The following is a 19,225-nucleotide window of genomic DNA, read 5'->3' on the forward strand; positions in this document are numbered from 1 at the left end:
CAATTAATTAAAAACCTATAAAAATGTTTACCCATGAGATTTATTTTCCTCTTCCTGGCATGTTTCTCGGAGCGGTTAGTGCTTTTGTTAATTACTCTATTCTGATGTAATTAAAGAAGGTGCACACTTTAATTATTAGAGTTGTAGAAACAAAACTAAGGACCTTTTACCAACAAAACAAGATTCAAAACTACGCAATAATTTTTGCTAAAGACAAGCAAAATATTTCAAAGGGGATCTTCACTAAAGCTATAAAGAATGTTTTACTAGGGTTAAAGGTACTTGAAGAGCTTATTAGTTATGGCCGAGAGAGAATGTTGAAGATGAGATTCCTATAATTGGTGGATATGAAAAAAACGCCCGCGCTCGGGGTTGGTCGGAGAAATAGGAAGTTGTTTTTCTTTGGTGAGAAGTTTAAGAAACTGTTAGGACCAGAAGATTGTCGTCCTCATCGATAGCCTGGTTATGTCAGCAAAAGCGGAACTCCAGCATTATCAGCTTAAGAATGGTCTGGGTATGCCATGTCAAAGCTCAACTATGTGGGCAGAGAAAATGCCGTTACCCTTCAAGGGATGTCGGGACACGTTGAATACTGATAAGGTATGTTTAAAAATTACATAATAGGTACTTTTATTTAGTTAGCTTCAAATGTCAGGGGTCAGGGAGGACTTTTATTTTACAGGATATTATTAAAGTGCATGGGTTTGAGAACTTTACAGCAATTAAAAATGCGGTTAGGTGCTAGTGCGGAAAAAATAAGTTATTTTTGGTAATCTTTACGTTTTCAAACACTAAAACACTTGCGCTAAATCGTCACAATCCACTGGTAGGTAGTTTAAGTAGGAATTCATGAAAACTGAAAGCACTAGCAATAAAAAATAGAGTAGAACTTAAAAAAAAATTCAAACAATAATAAAAATTTATTATACATTTACACAAGAAGAATATGTACATAAAAAGTATAAATTAGAAAATAAATTACATTAATAAATATAATCACTTTTGTAAATTGTCAATGATGCAATGTGCTGGTTTGGCATGATCTATAAGAAATATAATTATTTCATTAAAAAAAAAATTATTAAACAGTTTTAAGAGAAAACTTAAAACTTCTAAATACGGTACCTCAAAAATAAAATCTCTGTATCCGTAACATAGTGTCGCGCCGAAAAGGTTCTTCGTATTAATCGAAGATGCTCTGTTAAGCACAACAGGTTTTGGTGATACCTTCAGTCTTTCTGAAATGCGGTCCCACTTTGTGTATGCTGTAACCTATAAGTAAAACCAAATATTATTATACTCATCATATTAAAAAAGAATACAAAAATATTAACTAGAAATGTAGACTAACTTGAATAGTGTTTGATTCTAAATCGTCACAATTATCCACTGGCAGGTTAAGTAGGAATTCGCATCTATGATAACTGAAAATAAAATAAGTAATATACAAGCTGATGTGTGATTTTGATTTTTAATTATTAATTTTAGCAAAATACTCAAAGCTCAAGAAATGTCTATTCACAAATAACGCGGTCAAATAGCCTGCATTTACCGAATGCCTACTATTCTATACCTAATTGACGTCGTAGTCAGAAGCCAGTTAAAAAATTAGGAATTTTGTGAGAAATATTTTGAAGAAAAGCTATTTTTTCTGGAAGAGATAATTTTCATTTCTCTTTCCTGTTTAAACCTCAAAATGGAATGAGATCATCTTCTTTATTATGAATACACTTCTGACTACAATAAAATTAAAAATTATTTCAGCGCTACAAAATTTTTGATTAAGAATTCAGAAGTAATTCGATTCTTTCAGTTTTAAAATTAACGCATTCTACTAATTTTTATCACAATGACAAAATATTGGGTTTTCCCTCATACATCTTGAACACAATAGCATCTCCAGTACCCAATAACTTATGACCAAATGTTTATTAATTAGATAATTGATTTTTTCACACCAATATTACGTCCAACCTCCCAACTAGTATTTACTTTTTTTTCTCGCATGCAACAGTACAACTCTAACAAAAATAACATTTACAACGATTATTATGATGCAAGACTTACATATTAAAGTTATAATGGCCAGGATAATTAGTGTGGAGGATGAATTTTTTGGCTTTATGAGTTTTGGCATCGAATAAAACATCCTAAAACAAAAACACAACATTCAAAAAAGGTAACCTAGGTATATATATATATTTTTTTAAATTCTTTGGCAAATTAGGCTCCAAACTTAAAATATCCAATGTACGAATTATAGGTGTAATGTACGATTTTTACTAATATGTTTGTAGGCACGGGAATCTGAAGTAAAATCTAAGACGAGGACCCTGAGAAATGTAAAGAGAAAGTAGTGTTAGTGTTCACACCAAATTTTTTCTAGAGGAGCTAAATTTCATTGGTGACAAGTTGTAAAATGAAAAAATTACTGACGCCAAAAGGAAATGACATAAGATTGGAGATCCTAATAAAATACATTTTTATTGAAAAACTGAATTTCCTAGAAGAATAACAAGTTTCAAAAGGTAAAAATCTTAGCCTGAATTTATCTATGAAATTTTTTATAAGATTGTATAATCATTAAGTGCATTACATTAAGAATAAATAATCTTAACTGCAATACTGACCAATCCCAGAGTGAAATAGTTGAAGAAATAATCTGATCTTCTAAATGCAGTATGACGATCCAAACAAGGTGAATGTATTCTCATTTTATCTTCTGATTTGAAAAATATTCTATTTGGTGCACCCAACATTGTCGCCACAACTTGTGCTTTATCGCCCAAAGTTATTGTCCTTTTGATTGATTCTTTTTTTGGTTCCGACCAACGACTAACACCTGCAAAATAATTTAACAGATAAGTACTTGCGCAACTCTGTGTGAAATTTACATCTTTTTAAATATTGAAAATATGATATCGTAATTCTCCAATCACCTCAATTATTTTTAAAATTTATGTCTACATTTTTTAATACGTAAATTTAAAAAGAAACATACATTTTTTATTTATTATCTTTCTTACCTTCGGTATACAAATGTAATGTTAAGGAGTGATTTTGTAAAAACGATGCTCCTTCCAAGTACACTTCTCTACCATATTGTTTCAATGGCATTGGGGATAGTTCCGAGGAAGACTCTGTCGTACCACGATAAATTGTTACCAAATAGGCACAAGGAGGTGTAGTTGTAGGCACATTACTGCTTCTACTATGGTCCCACTCTGCCTATAAATGTAAACAATAAATTCAGCAGTATTTATAAATCGAAAATTTTAATTTAAAATGAAAAGTTTCTCTTCTCGACAAGGTCGAAAATGATGACAAAAGCATTAATATTCTCCTCGCTGTCAGTGCGCATCCAACCCCATATCAAGTTAAATCGTCTGAATAAGTAGTCGAAAATATTGTTTCTACAGTTTTCAGTTTTTTTTTTTTTTAATTCTTTTTTTAACTTAAAATTAAGAATAAAAACAAAGTTTACCTGACACTTAGAAACTGGAAAATAGAAGGAGACCCCACGAAAATATAATATATAATCATCAGTTGATGGACTGTATAATCCTGGCAAGGTAGCCCCAAATGAATGCTCGATTTGTTCCATGCTTGGAAATACATCATCACTATTAAATATAAGACCGCTGAAAGAACGAAATAATTATTTTAATGAAACAATCATTTATCAGTAAGTTTCAGTTGAACTATTGTATTTTATAAGAAAATGAGAGGTTTTTATAGTCAACGGGCAGCGAGATGCCATTCATTACAAATGACGAATATATTTTTTAGCATTAGACATATTAATAATTCTTTATGACGGAAAACCCAAAAATAATAAATTTTAAGAAAAGGTTTCATCTGCTATTTTATTAATTGAATTTCATATTAGTATTTGCCTTTTTTAAATGCAAAGTTAATGTTTCTAGCTCTGTCGCGACAATTAATGTTTATTCCTATTATCATAAGATTCCTATTATATTCCTTGTACTGAGTGTAATAGTGGCATTGCCACCTACATGGATCCGAGGCTAAGGAAAAAATACAAGAACCTTCTCTGGCCATTAACGATAGAAGCTTCTGATTCTAATACTAATACGATACATAATTCTGAATTGTGCAACATAGTGTAGCGTGAGAGTTAGTGCGTTCATTCTTGTAAGGCACACATTTTCGATAAATATCGGTTGGGACGCTAGTTTTTGACTCATTTGAAAGAGGTGGCTCCTAACAAGGTTATTTGAATGGAAGAAGCCTTGGCAAATTGACTTTTATTGTTTAGTCAAAACTTTCGTTCAATTCCTAACGTACGAATCGTCGCTTTTTGTTTCTAGTAATGGAATTTTTGTAAACGAGTGGATCAAACAAATAGTTTTTACTCTCTTGCGAAGTAAGGAAACAGTGAAAATATAAAACCATAAAATACGTATTTTATATATATTTAATGAAGCTTGATAAGAAATTGCAAAATGCAGTTTTATATTGTATTTCTGTCATAAAAATAGTATGTCTGTTTGATGTATCCGCTCATTAGAGAGGTCCACTAGAGGTTTTATCCCACAATCGGAGAGTCACCACAACTTAACCTACCCACAAAAAATAATCACACTTCGTTACTAAATGTTTCTAAATTCTAGTTGAATAGTTTCAGTTTCGTAGGATGTTAATCAGAACAATTTAAATAATATAGAAAGAAAACACGTCAAAATTTTACCTTACTTACCAATACTTCAGTCTCACCAATTTCAGGTTGTAAATTTCAATAACCTAAAAAGTAAAGAAATTAAATTACTTATTTATTTCCATTCGTTTGACTGTTTTCAAGGGTATTGAGTTACATATTTTTGTGGGGAAACAAAATATTTGCTCATATCCTATAGAGCAGTCAATTTTACTGTTTTCATATACAGGCTTTTTTATATTTATCTTTCTAATTGTAAACCTAACTTTTACTTCTTATGCAAACGATTTAGTTGTTTACGACTTATGAATATTTACAATAGGCAAAAAAAGTATTTGCACACCCTGTTATTTTAAGGTTTCATATAAAAAAAAATCGCTTTTTCACCCAAATTACGTTTATTTAACTTCTTAAATCCAACACTATAAGATGATAAATATAAATATGCAAAAGAGTCAAATAAATTAAGTATAAAGAACATAATGTTATTTTATACTGCAAAAAAAGTATTTGCACACCTGTAATTTGGGATCTCTTGACATGTAAATAAAACAAATGCCCTAACAAAAGAGGATTAACGTCACCTTTGGTACTGTCTATACTCACTTTACTAGATTCATTAGTTTTAATTGTGTTTTCAACTAGTGCATTGAGATGGCTCCAAAATCTAGAAAAATTCCTGTGAGTGTGAGACAGGAAGTGCTTATATTACATCGTGCTGGAAACAGTAATAGAGAAATCGGAAATAAAGTAAATTTATCATTTTCAACAGTGAGGTATATAATTAAAAGAGGAACAACAGAAAATAAGCAGCGAACAGGTCGACCAAGAGCCTTAAATGAACGGGAGAGGAGGAAGGTCGTCAAAGACGCGCTGAGGAAACCAACTCACAGCGCTCAAAAACTTGCGGATGACATGGCGTCTTGTTCAGGAAAGACGGTTACACCTCAAACAATAAGAAACGTCCTTCACAATAAAGGCATACGAGGGAGACTTTTGCATATTTATATTTATCATCTTATAGTGTTTGATATAAGAAGTTAAATAAACGTAATTTGGGTAAAAAAGCGATTTTTTTTTTACATGAAACCTTAAAATAACAGGGTGTGCAAATACTTTTTTTGCCTATTGTACTTATTCAACTCTAGCGATTGTTACAACTTTAAAGTGAAAAGATTATGGTACATTATCATTATCTAAGCAAAAACTTACGACAATTATCTTTTAATTCAATCAGTTCAATTTACCTTTAATCGTTGAGTAATTGGATCAAATTTAAGGCGAATGCCGTCTTGGGTTAAATTGAGCTCCAGATCTTTGCTTAAAGGATTCTGAAATTAAATAGTTATTCGTGTAGTAGTGTCATAACAAAAAAAAAGGCTATTTTTTTTCTTTTAGAGTTGAAGTATTTTGCTGATACCAGTGCATCAATTATTTATTTATAATAAAAACTTTTTTAACTCTCGGCGAAACAGACATTACTAGATATCAATTGTTCGATGCTTCCTTGAGGTGTCAGAGAAAGAAATTCATGTCTTCTATAAAATAAGTGTCTGGGGCCAGCTCACATTATTTATGTTAGATGTTAAAAAGAAAAATAATACATTTCTAATCTATTTATTTAACTCAGCTGTTAAAATAATTTATAAGAATTCTCTATTGATAAATGTAGATATTAAATGGATACAATGAACGACAATATAATCACTGAATGTCTGGCAATATGTGATAATATAGATGATGATCACGTGGATAAATTCTTTCCAAAATTTGATAAATGTTTAGAATTGAGTAAAAATACTGGTTTGGAGAAGAAATTATTTCAAAAATCATTACTGGGATTGGTTAGAAAATGTAGACAGGATTTCTTAAGAGAAACAAAAATGTCATTCAGAGATGTCACTGAAATTGCTAACGATTTTTCTGAAGTAAGTTTGATTGTTTTTATTGATATGGAATTCTATAAGGAATTTTTTACTCTGTCCTCCAGAATTCGGACCTAACAAATTAGACCAGCTTTTAAGGAACTGTAACTCAAACTGTGAGAAAACTTAATTTATTCGTAGTTTAATTTTGTATGTTAAGCTTTTCACAAGTTGCACTAAATGCTTTTCAAGAAAAAATATTATGCTGGAGTTATTTTTATTTTATTTAATGATTTAAGGCGCATAACATCTGAGGTTACTGGCGCCCGGAACTTTTTTCAGTGCACTGCCGGCCTCTGGACAGTGTTCTCTCGTTATATACACCATCACCAGACAGTGAGCTGTAAGAAGCTCCAAGGAAGAGAAAATGTATAAGGGCCAGCAACTGGATTCGAACCCGGGACCTCAGCATGGGAATCCAATACGCTAACGGCAAAGCTAATGTCCCTTTCCTATTAATTAAAGTTATTGTTTTAATAAGAATTTCATTTGATTTTTTTTTTTTTTAGCAAGGCCATTGTAAAATTTAAAAAAATATTGCATTTCAGTATATAAGAGAGCTGATGCATCTAGACGGAATTGAATCAAGCGAAAAGAAATACTTTTTACATGGTCACGATACTCAAATCGACAAAAGAGCTAGTTTTAGAACAAATGGCCAAACATCGAAATTTCTGAACTTTTTAATATTTTTAATAATTTTAACACTGATTACGTGCCTATTTGGTTTCTTAGCTACTAGGGTTTATGTAGCACTAAAAAGGTACTTCGTTTTATATATATATATATATATATATATATATATATATATATATATATATATATTCTTATATTTTATTCTCATCTTATTGTGCAGAGAAATAATTAATTTTCATTTACAGGAACAATCAGGAATGCGCATTAAAAGAACCCCAAAATAACATGGATAATTTAATATTGACATGGTATTAAAATGCAGTATTTAACCTATTTATTTTGTTTATTTAACCACGTTAGAAGAGAGATAACAATTTCTTTCTGAGGAAAAATCAGTGGAGACATTTCATTTCTCTAGACGTTTTTTCTGCCTCAGCATTACAATTAGTAAACAAAAATATAGATACCTCCAGCTCTTAAATAGAAATTCGGACAACCTCTAATCAAAACTATCTCCAATCTTTTGATTTTTTTGACGTTGGTAGCCCAGTAACAATTCTCATTCTTTAAAGTACTCACGTGCACCTTAAAAACTGTATTGCCTAAATACTAATGTCACTGTACAATATATCTTTCACTTTTTAAATCTGCAAACGAGAGTCACTAAATCTTTAAATGAATTTCTGATTACTGCCTCTCTCCTACAATGAGATAATATCATCAGCATAATAGTTGTTATCCTCGTCTAACGAATAAAAAAATAGCCTCGTCAAACTGTAAGATCGTTTCCTGAAAGCAATTTCGCAAGTAATGGAACGGATTCTTGTACCGTGGCCTAAGGTTAACATCAGTCACTTAATCTATTCAAATATAAGATAACATCATAGCCCACATCGTCATAAAATTGACGGAGATGAAGATTATTTTCGTAAAACTTCTCAAACTGCCAAAATCTGAGAATTATACGGCCTGATGCCAAGTAATTTTTAGATTTTGTCTCCATTCATAACGCAGAATCTTTATTAAATTATTTTGCATACATTTTTCAGCAAAGAATTGGGGCTTGATCCAAATGAAATCAAAGTATTAAGAGAAAAAACTTGTTTCGATAGAGGTAATATTTCAATTTGTAAATACCCTACATCTATAGAGGTAAATTTTTTTTTATAGATGATAGTAAATCTTAGGAGAGGATAATTCTTCGACGTAAAACTTTTTTTAGAAATTGTTCTTTTTTTAAAAAATTATTAAAATTATAAAAGGAGTTGCAAACATGCAAATTTACGTTTCGAGTTTTCATTGGAAACATTCTTTTGAAGTAAACTGAATAGTTTTTAAATATTGTTTTGAGTGTGGGTAGTCAACATAATTCAAAAACAAGAAAAGTTCAAATTTAAAATTTCGACTCGACGCCACTATGTAACATAACAATAAGCTTTAGAACCTAATTAGCCTACCTAATTTACTGAATGGACTTTTCTGTGTTTCGGTTGTCTATTGAAAGTTACTTAAACTTTGCACGCCCATTACGTCGATCCGAAACTTATATTTGAAACAACTTCACAGGAAAATGCCCTGCTACTTCAAGCAGTTCTGTGGGGTAGTAGGGTCAAACACTCCCATAGTGTATTTTAAGTGTAATGCACTACCTTATTTATTACCTGTATAATACTAACAAGAATTCAGTATGCAAGTTCCATTCTAAATTTGAATATAATCTGCTAAAAGGACTTTACTGAATAAATTTTGTTTGTAGCGATTTTCAACTTTCGCCATAAAGTGCGTAAGAGTTCGCTAAGATTTGTTACTAAATAAATACTAACAAAAGATCTAAATAGAAAATAATTTAGCAAGACGGTTAAAATTTGCCGCCTCTTGATCACTTTCTTTAATAACTGTATGTGATATTTTAATTCTTTCTTTTCAGAATATGAGAATATTGTTAACAAATATTTGCAAAAACGAAGCGAATCATCAGGCACACAAAATAATTGATTAATATACAAAAAAAAAATCTGGAAAATTTATCTCAGGGTAAATATTATTTAATTTTAATTGAGGTATCGTCAGACTGTTTAGCATTCCTCTTTATAGCAACTTCAACTGTAACTAAAGACTGTCATAGTTATCATTGTCCCAGTCGTTGGTTTCGGTTTATTGTTTCAGTTTTTAAATATCATGAATTTTAATCCCGCCTTGGGTTTGTTTTCATCACCCAAAGAAAAGATAGCTTATAACTAACTCCATAAGGTTTTAAATCAAATCAAAATTGTTAAATATAATTGCAAAAAGAATGTTGTCTTACACTATCTGAATAGACCACTTGTATGCCACGTATTACACCAACTTGGGATTGCAGTATGGTCACAGCTTGAGAAAAGTGCATTCCTGGAGAAAAAATAAATAAAAAAAAAAAAAACAGAAAAATTAGAAAACGTTATCAAGTCATCGGACATCAGTTCAGAATATTGTAGAGATACATAAACACTGTTAAAAAAAATAAATACAAAATATTTGTTATATTAACAAAAAAAAATTGTTTTTAAAAAAGTTTGTAATATCAAAAAAGTTGTTAGACTAATCTTTTTAGCAAATGGCCTTAATTAGATTGTATGTTATGCTGTTCTTCAAGGATAAATCAACCTTACTATTAATGGAATGTTAACCTTAAGAAAGAAAATTCAATTAAGTAAAATTCTAGATTAACAGCAAAAGAAAAAAAAGTAAGTACGCTTTTTAAATTAACACAAAAATCAAATTAAAGCCAACCTACTTATGAACAAATTAAAATTTTCAAATTTTACCACACACATAATAGGCAGTCTACAAAAGTTATTTTATCACAGAACTTACCCAAAATAAATTCCCATTGATCACAACCAAGAGATCTTTCTGGCATAACTTCTAGTTCTAACATTTTTTTTCTTAGGAATGTAAAAACTTATTTAAGAAAAATTACAAGTAAATTTTAACGAACAATTAAAAAAAAAAAACTAAGGTTGTTTTTATTCTGAAGATAACAACAACAACGTAGAAAGACGAAGGTGTTTTTTAGAGGTTGCTTGTCAGCTGTCACTTATACAGAGTAGGGGACGTAGAATGTGCGCATGATCTGATATTTTGGCTCGTGCTCGTAATTTTTTACTTAAGCCCTTCTTAATTTTTAAAATGAAGTGTTTTTAGCAAATATTTTGTTGGTCCTACTTTGCATGTTATTGTGTTTTCAAACTCTGGTATGAAAACTTTACCAATTTCTTCCTGCTGACAACTCTTTAATGTGAAAGGTAATATTTGAAAAACGTTGGCACTTGTGAATGCCATATTATTATTATTATTATAAAAGAACGTTCTTAAAAAAAAGTTCACAAAAATTAGTATTTACTTTTAAGTTTCATTTGTTTCTTTTTTTGTAATTCAGCCAAACTGCTGACCACTACCCGAGGTAAGATTATTTGAACAAGTTTTCTCCACCATTCAAAGAGGATGTTTTATTTGTAATACATTAATGTTTGATCTAGGAAGTTTTCTTGGCAAAAAAAAAAGTAGGCAACTTCATAAATGTATAAATAGGTCATAAATGGATGAATATGGTTGAAATATCCTAAGATATTCCTTGAAAAATTTTATTCAATTAAAATATAAGATGATTAAGTTAAAGAGTACTTAAGATCTGCAATGATGGGCAATATCAGTGAATAGAACTGTCGTCATAGAATGCCTGTTACGGATTTGTTCTATTTTTGGAAATTGAATCATCAGATTTGAGCAGAAAAATTTAATTTCTACTTATCTTTATATACTTATAATTCTGGCTTTCTACTGCCAGTTATCACATCTGACTTAGTACCCTGACAACGGACAGTAGCCTTGTTAATGGAAGTTAAATTACGCTATACAAATTTGATGTTCCAATTACAGATGATGGAAAAATTCGAAACCAGTGAGAATTATACGAAACAGGTTTGCTATTGGATGAAATCACACAAATAATTTGTTGTAGATGCCTTAAATAATTTTCTAATCAGACCGAAAGCTTGGAAAATATATAATAAAATAAAGGACCACAAGGCCTTGTAGACCATGTAGTATTTTAATAAATACAAGAGGGAAGGGATTAGCTATGAGGTTAGCATACTGGACTCCCACGCGGAGGTCCCGGGTTCGAATCCAGCAGCTGACCCTTAGATTTTCTCTTCCTAGGAGCTTCTTACAGCTCACTGTCCGGTGATGGACAGTGTTGTCTGTAACGAGAGAACACTGTCCGGAGGCCGGCAGTGCACTGGAAAAAGCTCCGGGCGCTAATGACCTCAGCTGTTGATGCGCAAAAAAAAAATAAATAAATAAATAAATACAAAATATAATTTATCTAAGTAAACAGTGCTGTACATGGAACACATTTTAGTTCGTATCCAACAAAAAGAAATATAACATTCTGTACTAATATCAGGAAATTGTAAGAACATATTTGCTAGTTATCATTTAAATTTTTATTGGATAAAATATAACTTTTTCCAAGGGCACCAGCTGGTTTTAAGGTCATTTTGGTCGGACACAATCTTGCAATATATGTATATTGGTACTTTTAATTTTTAGATTTATTAACCTTTAGCTATTAATGAGAATTGCGATTTTTTCAAACTTTCTATTATCAGTTCAACAAAAATACATCATTTGAGATCCCCTGTAAAAAAAAAAATGTTTTGACAATATTTTCGCTTCAGATACTATGGTTTTAATCCAAATCAGTCATTCGGAAGTGCCAGTCTATTAAAGCAATCGATTTAGTGTTTGAATTTTTTCCATTGAAGGCTCCAATAATGTTTAAGCTTGTGTAGATGTTAGTTAATTTAATAAATAAGTCACTTTTTTTTTTTATAACATTTTTAATGGAAATTTGATAAACGAGGAGTCTGAGAAAAAAATTTAACCATACTTTCATGGTTTCTGTTAGCGCTGCTACTGAATAGAAGTGTAACTGAACAAATTCTATCGGAGCATAATTTGCCATGCAGTCATTTATGATTCTGAAATTCAGTATTATTATAAACTTTTTCAGTACTAGTTAAGTATTCATTTAGTTGAAGAATGTTCTTTTTTCTGGTGTTTTGAAATCCATTCAATAAAGTGATTTGTCACTTACTGGATTCTTTCTTTGAATGGCCAGAACAATTGAAACAAAGTTAATTGTGTTTAGTTCACTTTGAGTCTTAATTTGAGATACGTTTAAAATACTGACAAATTTTACTTCTTGCCAATTAACCAAAAATCGAGTCCAAAGTTTATCTTTTAATGTCTACTTACAAATGTTATATTTGTTACTCTTTTTCTGAAAATAAATACATATGTGAGAGGAGCTTTGGGGAGGATGTCCTTAATTTTTTATCTAAATGTCGATCCTTAAGCAAAGCGTTCCACCACCACTTTTTCATGTTGTTATTCACAATTAACTTGCAAAAACTAGTGTGAATAGCATTATTTTATTGACGTTTCTTTGCTTCTCATACTTTTAGAAACTCATTTAACATCTTCCTTGAACACTTTCGTATGTATTGTTTTCTTGTTCACTTTTTCTTTTTGAAAGTAATTGCTTCAGAACTTCCGTTTTTTTATAAGTTCGAGTTTTACGGTTTTAAACCCGACATATGTTACATTGTGATGTATGTATAACTAATCTCAAGTATCTGTATTAACTTCTTTAATTGAACAGTAGCTAATAAGGGACAGTGAATGAACAACGGAGTCCAGACCAGTTTTAAGATGTAAAATTGTCAAGGAGAACCACCTTCTTTTCCATAAAAAGGCCATAAAATCTTTTCAAGCAAGTTCTATTTTAACGAAATCACAGACATACAAAATAGTAAAAGAACAAAATGGGCACGACTCAATGAGAATTAAGAAACCATGTAAGTAAAATGAAATTCAAGCGAGAAATGTCCTCTTTCTTTACTAAAATTATGGGGGAATTAGGATTTGGCTCCCCTGACCATAGTTGTGAATTAAACAAAATATAATACATATTACTAGTGTAAAAGGTTAACTACCATTTATCTAAGGTTAACTATTTCATTTCTGATTAAATTATCTGCCATGAATTAGAAAAAAGAATTTTAATGACGTTGACTCGAATGGAAAAATTTACAGACATCCCTTACTCATCCTTCTTTCAGCTATGAAATTAAAAATTTTGTAAAGAATAAAGGTACTTCTTTCTTTTTTTCTAATAATAGAATGGGTTTTCCAGTCATCAAATTCGATGCTATCTTGAATGTGTACAAGATTATTAATGTCAGTTACATAAGTAGTCTCAGATGAAGCAGCAAATTTTTCGTTTGTTTGCTTTTATTATGTACATAAGATTATAATCAGAACTCAGAAGTTATTTTTAGAATAAAAATCTGTCATTTAATTAATTAAATTTTTAAGGTATAAGTTTGGTGAATTTTGTTTCTCCAGGTTGCGAACTTGTCGCTTAACAAATCTTGCTGACGTTTGGACGAAGATATAAACTTGCGTCGTCTATAAGGAGTATCTAGAGATGAAAATTTGTCAGGAATTGGTACAGAAGAAGAAAGATTAGTAACTGAGATAAGGTGATAAATGATATTTCTGATGTTCTCTTTAACAAAATTGGATTTTTGTCATACAGCTCTTTTGTCAGCGTTGAAAGAACCATTTTCAAAGCAACAATTAAATTTCATCGCGGCTCAGTCTTGTATTCAGAAACGAAGGGGAGAAACAATGTTGGTCAATTATTAAGTTCAGCAGGGGCATACTCTCGAAGATATGTTTGGGAAATTTGGGGGTATGATCTTAGGATATTATTACTTCTCCAGGAAGGCCATTTTGTTTATTGTAAAGGGCTGTGAATGAAGTGAAGAGAGCCACATCTGGCTGTAGCTGCACCTAACAAAAACAAAATGACCCACCTACATGAACAATGTATCTCTTCTATTCGACTGTACAAGAAGGGATTAGAGTGTGGATACTCGGCAGGTTTCACTTGGCCAAACTGTTGATATCTAAAACTTTTGATCAATTAGATAAACGTATATAAACTCAATAATTATTACCTTTATATTTTTTTTAAATAATTCATTTCCATGAAAAAAAAACTTTTATAGATTACCTATAAAATTAAAAGATATTTAAAAAAGAAGTACACTAATAAGTACGTTGTGTTTTCGTTTTTTTTTTTTTTTTTTTAGCAATGATGACATCAATTCAAAACAATGTGACAACTGAAGCTAATTTAAAATCTACTGACCATCATAGATGGTAAATTGCCAAGAAAGATGTTCATATTGTCAGGTAGATACGAAATTGCTTCATTTAATAGCTATGTATCTTGAACAGTATCTTAAAACTGTATTATTCTAGTGGACATTTTTTGTTTTAAACATGTCTACTGAATTAGATAACTATTTTAAAATCATTGTTTTCTATCCATTTAATAATTTTTGAAAGGATATATTTTGCGGTTCCCGTTTCTTACGAGTCTGATTAAATTTTAAAATATTTTTTTAAATCTGGGAAGTAAAATTTTCCTTCTACCCGATTCATCAACTTATAAATGTCAAGAGTTGATAGATGATAATAAATAATTTGAAAATATTCTGAATTAGGAAAACATTTATGAAATTGCTATCTTTCTCTTAATTTAATGTAACGTATATGAGCTGAGTGGTATTGCCCTAAACCTAAAGGGTTTTAGTCTTGCTGCCTGCCCTTAGATATAACTTTCAAATTGCCAATTTCCCTTCAGGCCTCTGTGTATGTGTTACGAACTTCTTTGTTCTTTAAAGTGTGAGTCGAACAGTTAGGGTGATACACTTTATGATCCCAGAAACAATGCTTGCAAATTTTACTAGAAAAGTAACCTAATGAGTCTAGTCTGTAGAGTGGAAAAAAAAATCTTTTTAACAAAGATCGCATTCTTCTTAATGTGTGTATTATTTAGGGTGAACGGTATAAAATTCATTACATTATCCATAGTTTAAAAGAACGAAACATTAGCTTTTAGCTTAATAAGAGCTTGCCTTCAAGGAAATTGCACTTAGGTGGGTGGGATAGGATATGATCAGTTGTGATCTAGGTCAATTTGCAGCCATGGAGGTTTCGATTTGAGACAAGGCAGATTCTGTTTGCCATCAGATTTTCTCGACAGGAGATGTATTACTGTATCAGAAGAAATGTAAAGCAGTTAGGCTGTCCAAATTAGCAGGACTGACCAATCTCAAAGTTCAGTTTCATTTGAAACTCTTGTCCGGAAAACGTCAACCAAAAAATGGCAGATTGCTTGACGTAATCAAGTTTTGTACGTGACTATTTGCGTAAAGGCAAATAATTTGTGTGTGTGTGTTAGGACGAGTTCTCTCTCTCCAAGAGAATAGATTTATTTGGCTGCCTAGTGTTTTGTAGAAGCAGAACGACTATAGAAGAAAGTAAAAAAAAAAACTTTCCGAAGACCAACATTGTAAGAAAACTGAGAAGGCTCAGAATGCCAAAGACCCCAGTTATTGGCACCCCTCGTTTAAAAAAAAAAAAAAAAAAAAAATTGGTTGAAAAATTCTGTTTTAATAAGTTTCATCTTATATTGCTCAACAGCTTGTCAGTTTAGACCCAGTAAACCATAGTTTTTCATTAGTTAGTTAAGGTGCTCGTTCCATAAAAAGAAAAAACTACAAAAAGCGGAATCAAAAATCTTTCTATCCAGCGAAAATTAGCTGATTGTAATTCATTTCTTAAGATAAAATGTCAAAAGTTCAAAGATAATATTACTGTTAATAAAGAACAAAGTAACAAAATTACCCAAATCATTACACATATTTGTTAGTTAATGACAAAATAAAAATGGTTTTAATAAAATAAAACTTCATTAAAAAACAAAAATAAGTGTAACACAAAATTGATACAAGTCAAACTAGTTTTTTCTTTCAATTTATATTTCTTTTTTTATTTTACAATTTTTTAGAGGGATATTTAATTTTGTTAAGATTTTACGTTGGTAATACAAACTTGGTGTGTGTTAGAAATTGCGGTCACAGTTCAAACCACGAGCGCATTCAAGATACGTACAGTATGAGGTTGTTGGCAACACTTGACTTTCAAATAAGGTAAATTTTGTGTTTTTTAATTGATTTAATTTTTTTTTAAACTTTTTATTTTCCTATCAATAATATAAAAGCTTCCGGGTTTCACAAAACAAAAATCAACATAGGTGTAATTTTTTTTAAATATTGTCAGTACAAATTGATGAACTTCCTACAGAAGTACACAGACAAGTGAATGCACAAAAAAAAAAAATTGAGCAAATTTTTGTTTAAACTTGAAAATTTGTAATGTAATGGCAGTTCCATTTTCATTTATTTTATTTTATTATTATTATTTTTGTAATCATTTAAGGTGTGTTTTTAAAATTACAATCAGTTGCATATTAAAAAGATACATTGTTGATTATCAATCATTTTGATTACGGATAATAAAAAAATTGTTCATTATTTGTAATTTTTTTTACATGCAATGAACTATTTTAATTTAATTACTTAATGACATTTTTGTTTTGCCATTATTACTGATAATTTTTTCTTTTGTTTATTTTCCTATGTTCATTATTGCTATAATTTATCTTTGGTCCAATTAAAAGTGCTTACGTTATCGGGCTAAACTAAATGTATATCAGTACATGATATGGGAGTAGTTATCCAATATTGTTAAGACTGATTCTTAAAGAACATGGAAAATTCTATTTCAAAGTAAAAAATGAATCTTTCGCCATTCTAATTACTTCGATTCTTACAGTTGTAAGGACATGTTTTCGACAAATTCAGTATTTTTAGCAACATATTAATTCGCAGTTACGTTACAAGGATAGTAAATCCATGAAATACCCAGTAATGACGCTTAAAAAAAAAAAAAGTTTAAATAAACCGCCGCTGGAAACTTCTAAAATCAATTCTGATGTAATAGGTTTCAACAAATCTGAATTTCTTAAATAAGTGATTAGAGTTTTTGGATAAAATTGAAAAAAAGCTTAAGGAATAAAAGTAAATTTTGTTGTGGTTGTTTTTTTTATAAATTTTATAGACATAACAATTTACACTTGTATTTTTTAGAATTTACCCTGTCGTTTTTTTTATTTTAATTTTTACGTTTGTGAGTAATCGTTGCGTTCCAGTCAAATTTTGGAACCGAAATTTCACTAGTGGTATCTGTTTTGAGGTCTTTTGAGTCAAAATGTCGTTTTTATAAATTGCACCTTTTTCTTTTAAGAGATTGAGTATTAATTAATGTAAATTTCAGAGGTAAAAAACGCAAGACAGCACATTTTTATTACGTTTTACTGTCGCCAAGTTATTGGGTCTCCGTCAAGGACAAAAACCCAAATTTTTTGCAAAAACGTTTGTCCAAAAATTCGTTTAGGAAATAGATTAACTTTGTCATTTTAGTTTATCATACGTCCCTGACATTTATGAACTTGTTAATGAAATATATATATATATATATATATAGCTCACATTCCGAATTTGACGAAATTGTTTGCCAGTAAGTTCGAATTAACTTGGTATATAATAAAATTATTTTAAAATGTACCTTTTGTAACTATTATTTAAAAAAAAGTAGGGGAAGGGATTAGCTATGCAGTTAGCGTATTGGATTCCCACGCGGAGGTCCCAGGTTCGAATCCAGCTGCCGACCTTTAGATTTTCTCTTCCTAGGAGCTTCTTACAGCTTACTGTCCGGTGATGGACAGTGTTGCCTGTAACGAGAGAACACTGTCCAGAGGTCGGCAGTGCACTGAAAAAAGCTCCGGGCGCCAATAACCTGAGATGTTGACGCGCCTTAAATTATAAAAAAAAACAAAGATTCATTGTTTTAATTAAATGTCATTACGATCTCAAAATCTAAAGATGTTTTCATTCCTTCTCTTCTGTAATATTCATAGCAAACATTCCGAGACCGAGTAAAAAGTCATTTACGTCTTAATGGTTTGTAGTGAAAATCATATTTTTGCACAGAATGTTAGTGTTTTCTCACACTATTATAAGGGCATGAGAATTAGTAGTTATCCCATTTAATTTTAAATACCTTTTCGTTAGAAATACATCAATCGTACCCCGAGGGGCCGGATCAAACCTAAAAAAGCGCAACCCTGTCGAATTAGAAATCCGACTTCACGGTTTGGTTTATTGTTCTCGATGTCAACTAAAGTTCTACTCTTGAAGATTTTTTCTTCTCTATTCAGTTTTACTGTGCTCCTGAAAAACAAAGATTTTATTTATAGCATAAAAATTAAATTTACAAGCATTAATATCAATTTTATTTTAAACAGTTTTCGACAAAGTACTTTTGGTACCTAAGATATTTCGGCTTATTTTCCTCTTTAGTGCTATTATTAATGTATAACATTAAATCTTGCATCAATTTTTACCTGCGACGCACAATCAAAGATTATGATTGTGACATAATAAGCTTTATCTGACATTATGCCCCACTCCCCTCGTAATGACTTGTTCTTATTGAGTCAGTCTACTTGGTGACAGAAACATTGAACACTGAATAAGTCAATGACTCTTGTAAACTTGATAAACCAGACTCTGATGATGGGTACATATCTAAATCTGGTTAGAAACAAGAAAAAGAAGCTTATAAGATAGTTTCTTTGTGAATTGCTGATTTGCTTTAAGTTACTCATTTCAATCTAGATGGCACTTTATATGGCTGCTCTTTATATAATTATTGGCTACAGTGTCTCATGTTAGTGGCTATATTTTTGCTTTTCAAAGTTATTTCCCTTGTTATCGAAAGAGTCTACACAGAAATCTATATAATTACATAACTTTTGGTTTTGATGAAGAAGTTTTTGTCACATTGATGGAAAATAGAATTTTGAATATTTAATTTGTTGCCTAAACAAATTTGAATTGCTTCCTCCTCTTATTCGTATAATTATCTTAAAAGTTCTGATTATTGCAACCAGAGCAATTTG

At 30.6% G+C, this 19,225-nt stretch overlaps 3 protein-coding genes across 7 annotated transcripts in view; 2 read left to right on the plus strand and 1 right to left on the minus strand.

The window, feature by feature from the left end:
- Positions 1–901: 901 nt before the first annotated feature.
- On the minus strand, positions 902–10,302 carry LOC141455452 (PHAF1 protein CG7083). The gene is made up of 11 exons (XM_074130537.1): positions 10,093–10,302; positions 9,545–9,627; positions 5,926–6,009; positions 4,721–4,764; positions 3,485–3,641; positions 3,027–3,228; positions 2,631–2,842; positions 2,068–2,150; positions 1,352–1,424; positions 1,126–1,272; positions 902–1,043 (listed from the first exon to the last, which is right to left on the minus strand). Exons 1-11 carry the CDS (start codon positions 10,154–10,156, stop codon positions 984–986), a joined length of 1,209 nt encoding a protein of 402 aa, XP_073986638.1. The 5' UTR covers positions 10,157–10,302; the 3' UTR covers positions 902–983.
- Positions 6,001–11,333, plus strand: LOC141455456 (uncharacterized). 3 transcript variants are annotated; one of them, XM_074130545.1, is made up of 6 exons: positions 6,001–6,606; positions 7,152–7,366; positions 7,485–7,547; positions 8,289–8,353; positions 9,167–9,273; positions 11,240–11,333. In XM_074130545.1, the coding sequence occupies exons 1-5, from the start codon at positions 6,358–6,360 to the stop codon at positions 9,232–9,234; spliced, it is 660 nt and encodes a 219-aa protein (XP_073986646.1). In that variant the 5' UTR covers positions 6,001–6,357; the 3' UTR covers positions 9,235–9,273; positions 11,240–11,333. The 3 variants fall into 3 exon arrangements, with proteins under 3 accessions (XP_073986646.1, XP_073986645.1, XP_073986644.1); XM_074130544.1 differs by lacking the exon at positions 11,240–11,333 and adding an exon at positions 9,406–9,676; XM_074130543.1 differs by lacking the exon at positions 11,240–11,333 and adding an exon at positions 9,558–9,676.
- Positions 10,346–19,225, plus strand: part of LOC141455450 (phosphoenolpyruvate carboxykinase [GTP]-like) — a 37,909-nt gene continuing 29,029 nt past the window's right edge. Inside the window, exons 1-4 of one of the 3 annotated variants that reach the window (XM_074130527.1) lie at positions 10,346–10,523; positions 13,693–13,829; positions 14,445–14,547; positions 16,211–16,352. In XM_074130527.1, coding sequence (XP_073986628.1) covers positions 14,532–14,547; positions 16,211–16,352 — 158 coding nt within the window. In that variant the 5' untranslated portion in view covers positions 10,346–10,523; positions 13,693–13,829; positions 14,445–14,531. The remainder of the gene's footprint in view (positions 10,524–13,692; positions 13,830–14,444; positions 14,548–16,210; positions 16,353–19,225) is intronic. The other 2 variants (XM_074130529.1, XM_074130530.1) reach the window with 2 other exon arrangements.

Source organism: Rhodnius prolixus, unplaced genomic scaffold (genome assembly GCF_049639745.1).
Source record: "Rhodnius prolixus isolate KJV_2025 unplaced genomic scaffold, Rpr scaffold_4, whole genome shotgun sequence".
NCBI lineage: Eukaryota > Metazoa > Arthropoda > Insecta > Hemiptera > Reduviidae > Rhodnius > Rhodnius prolixus.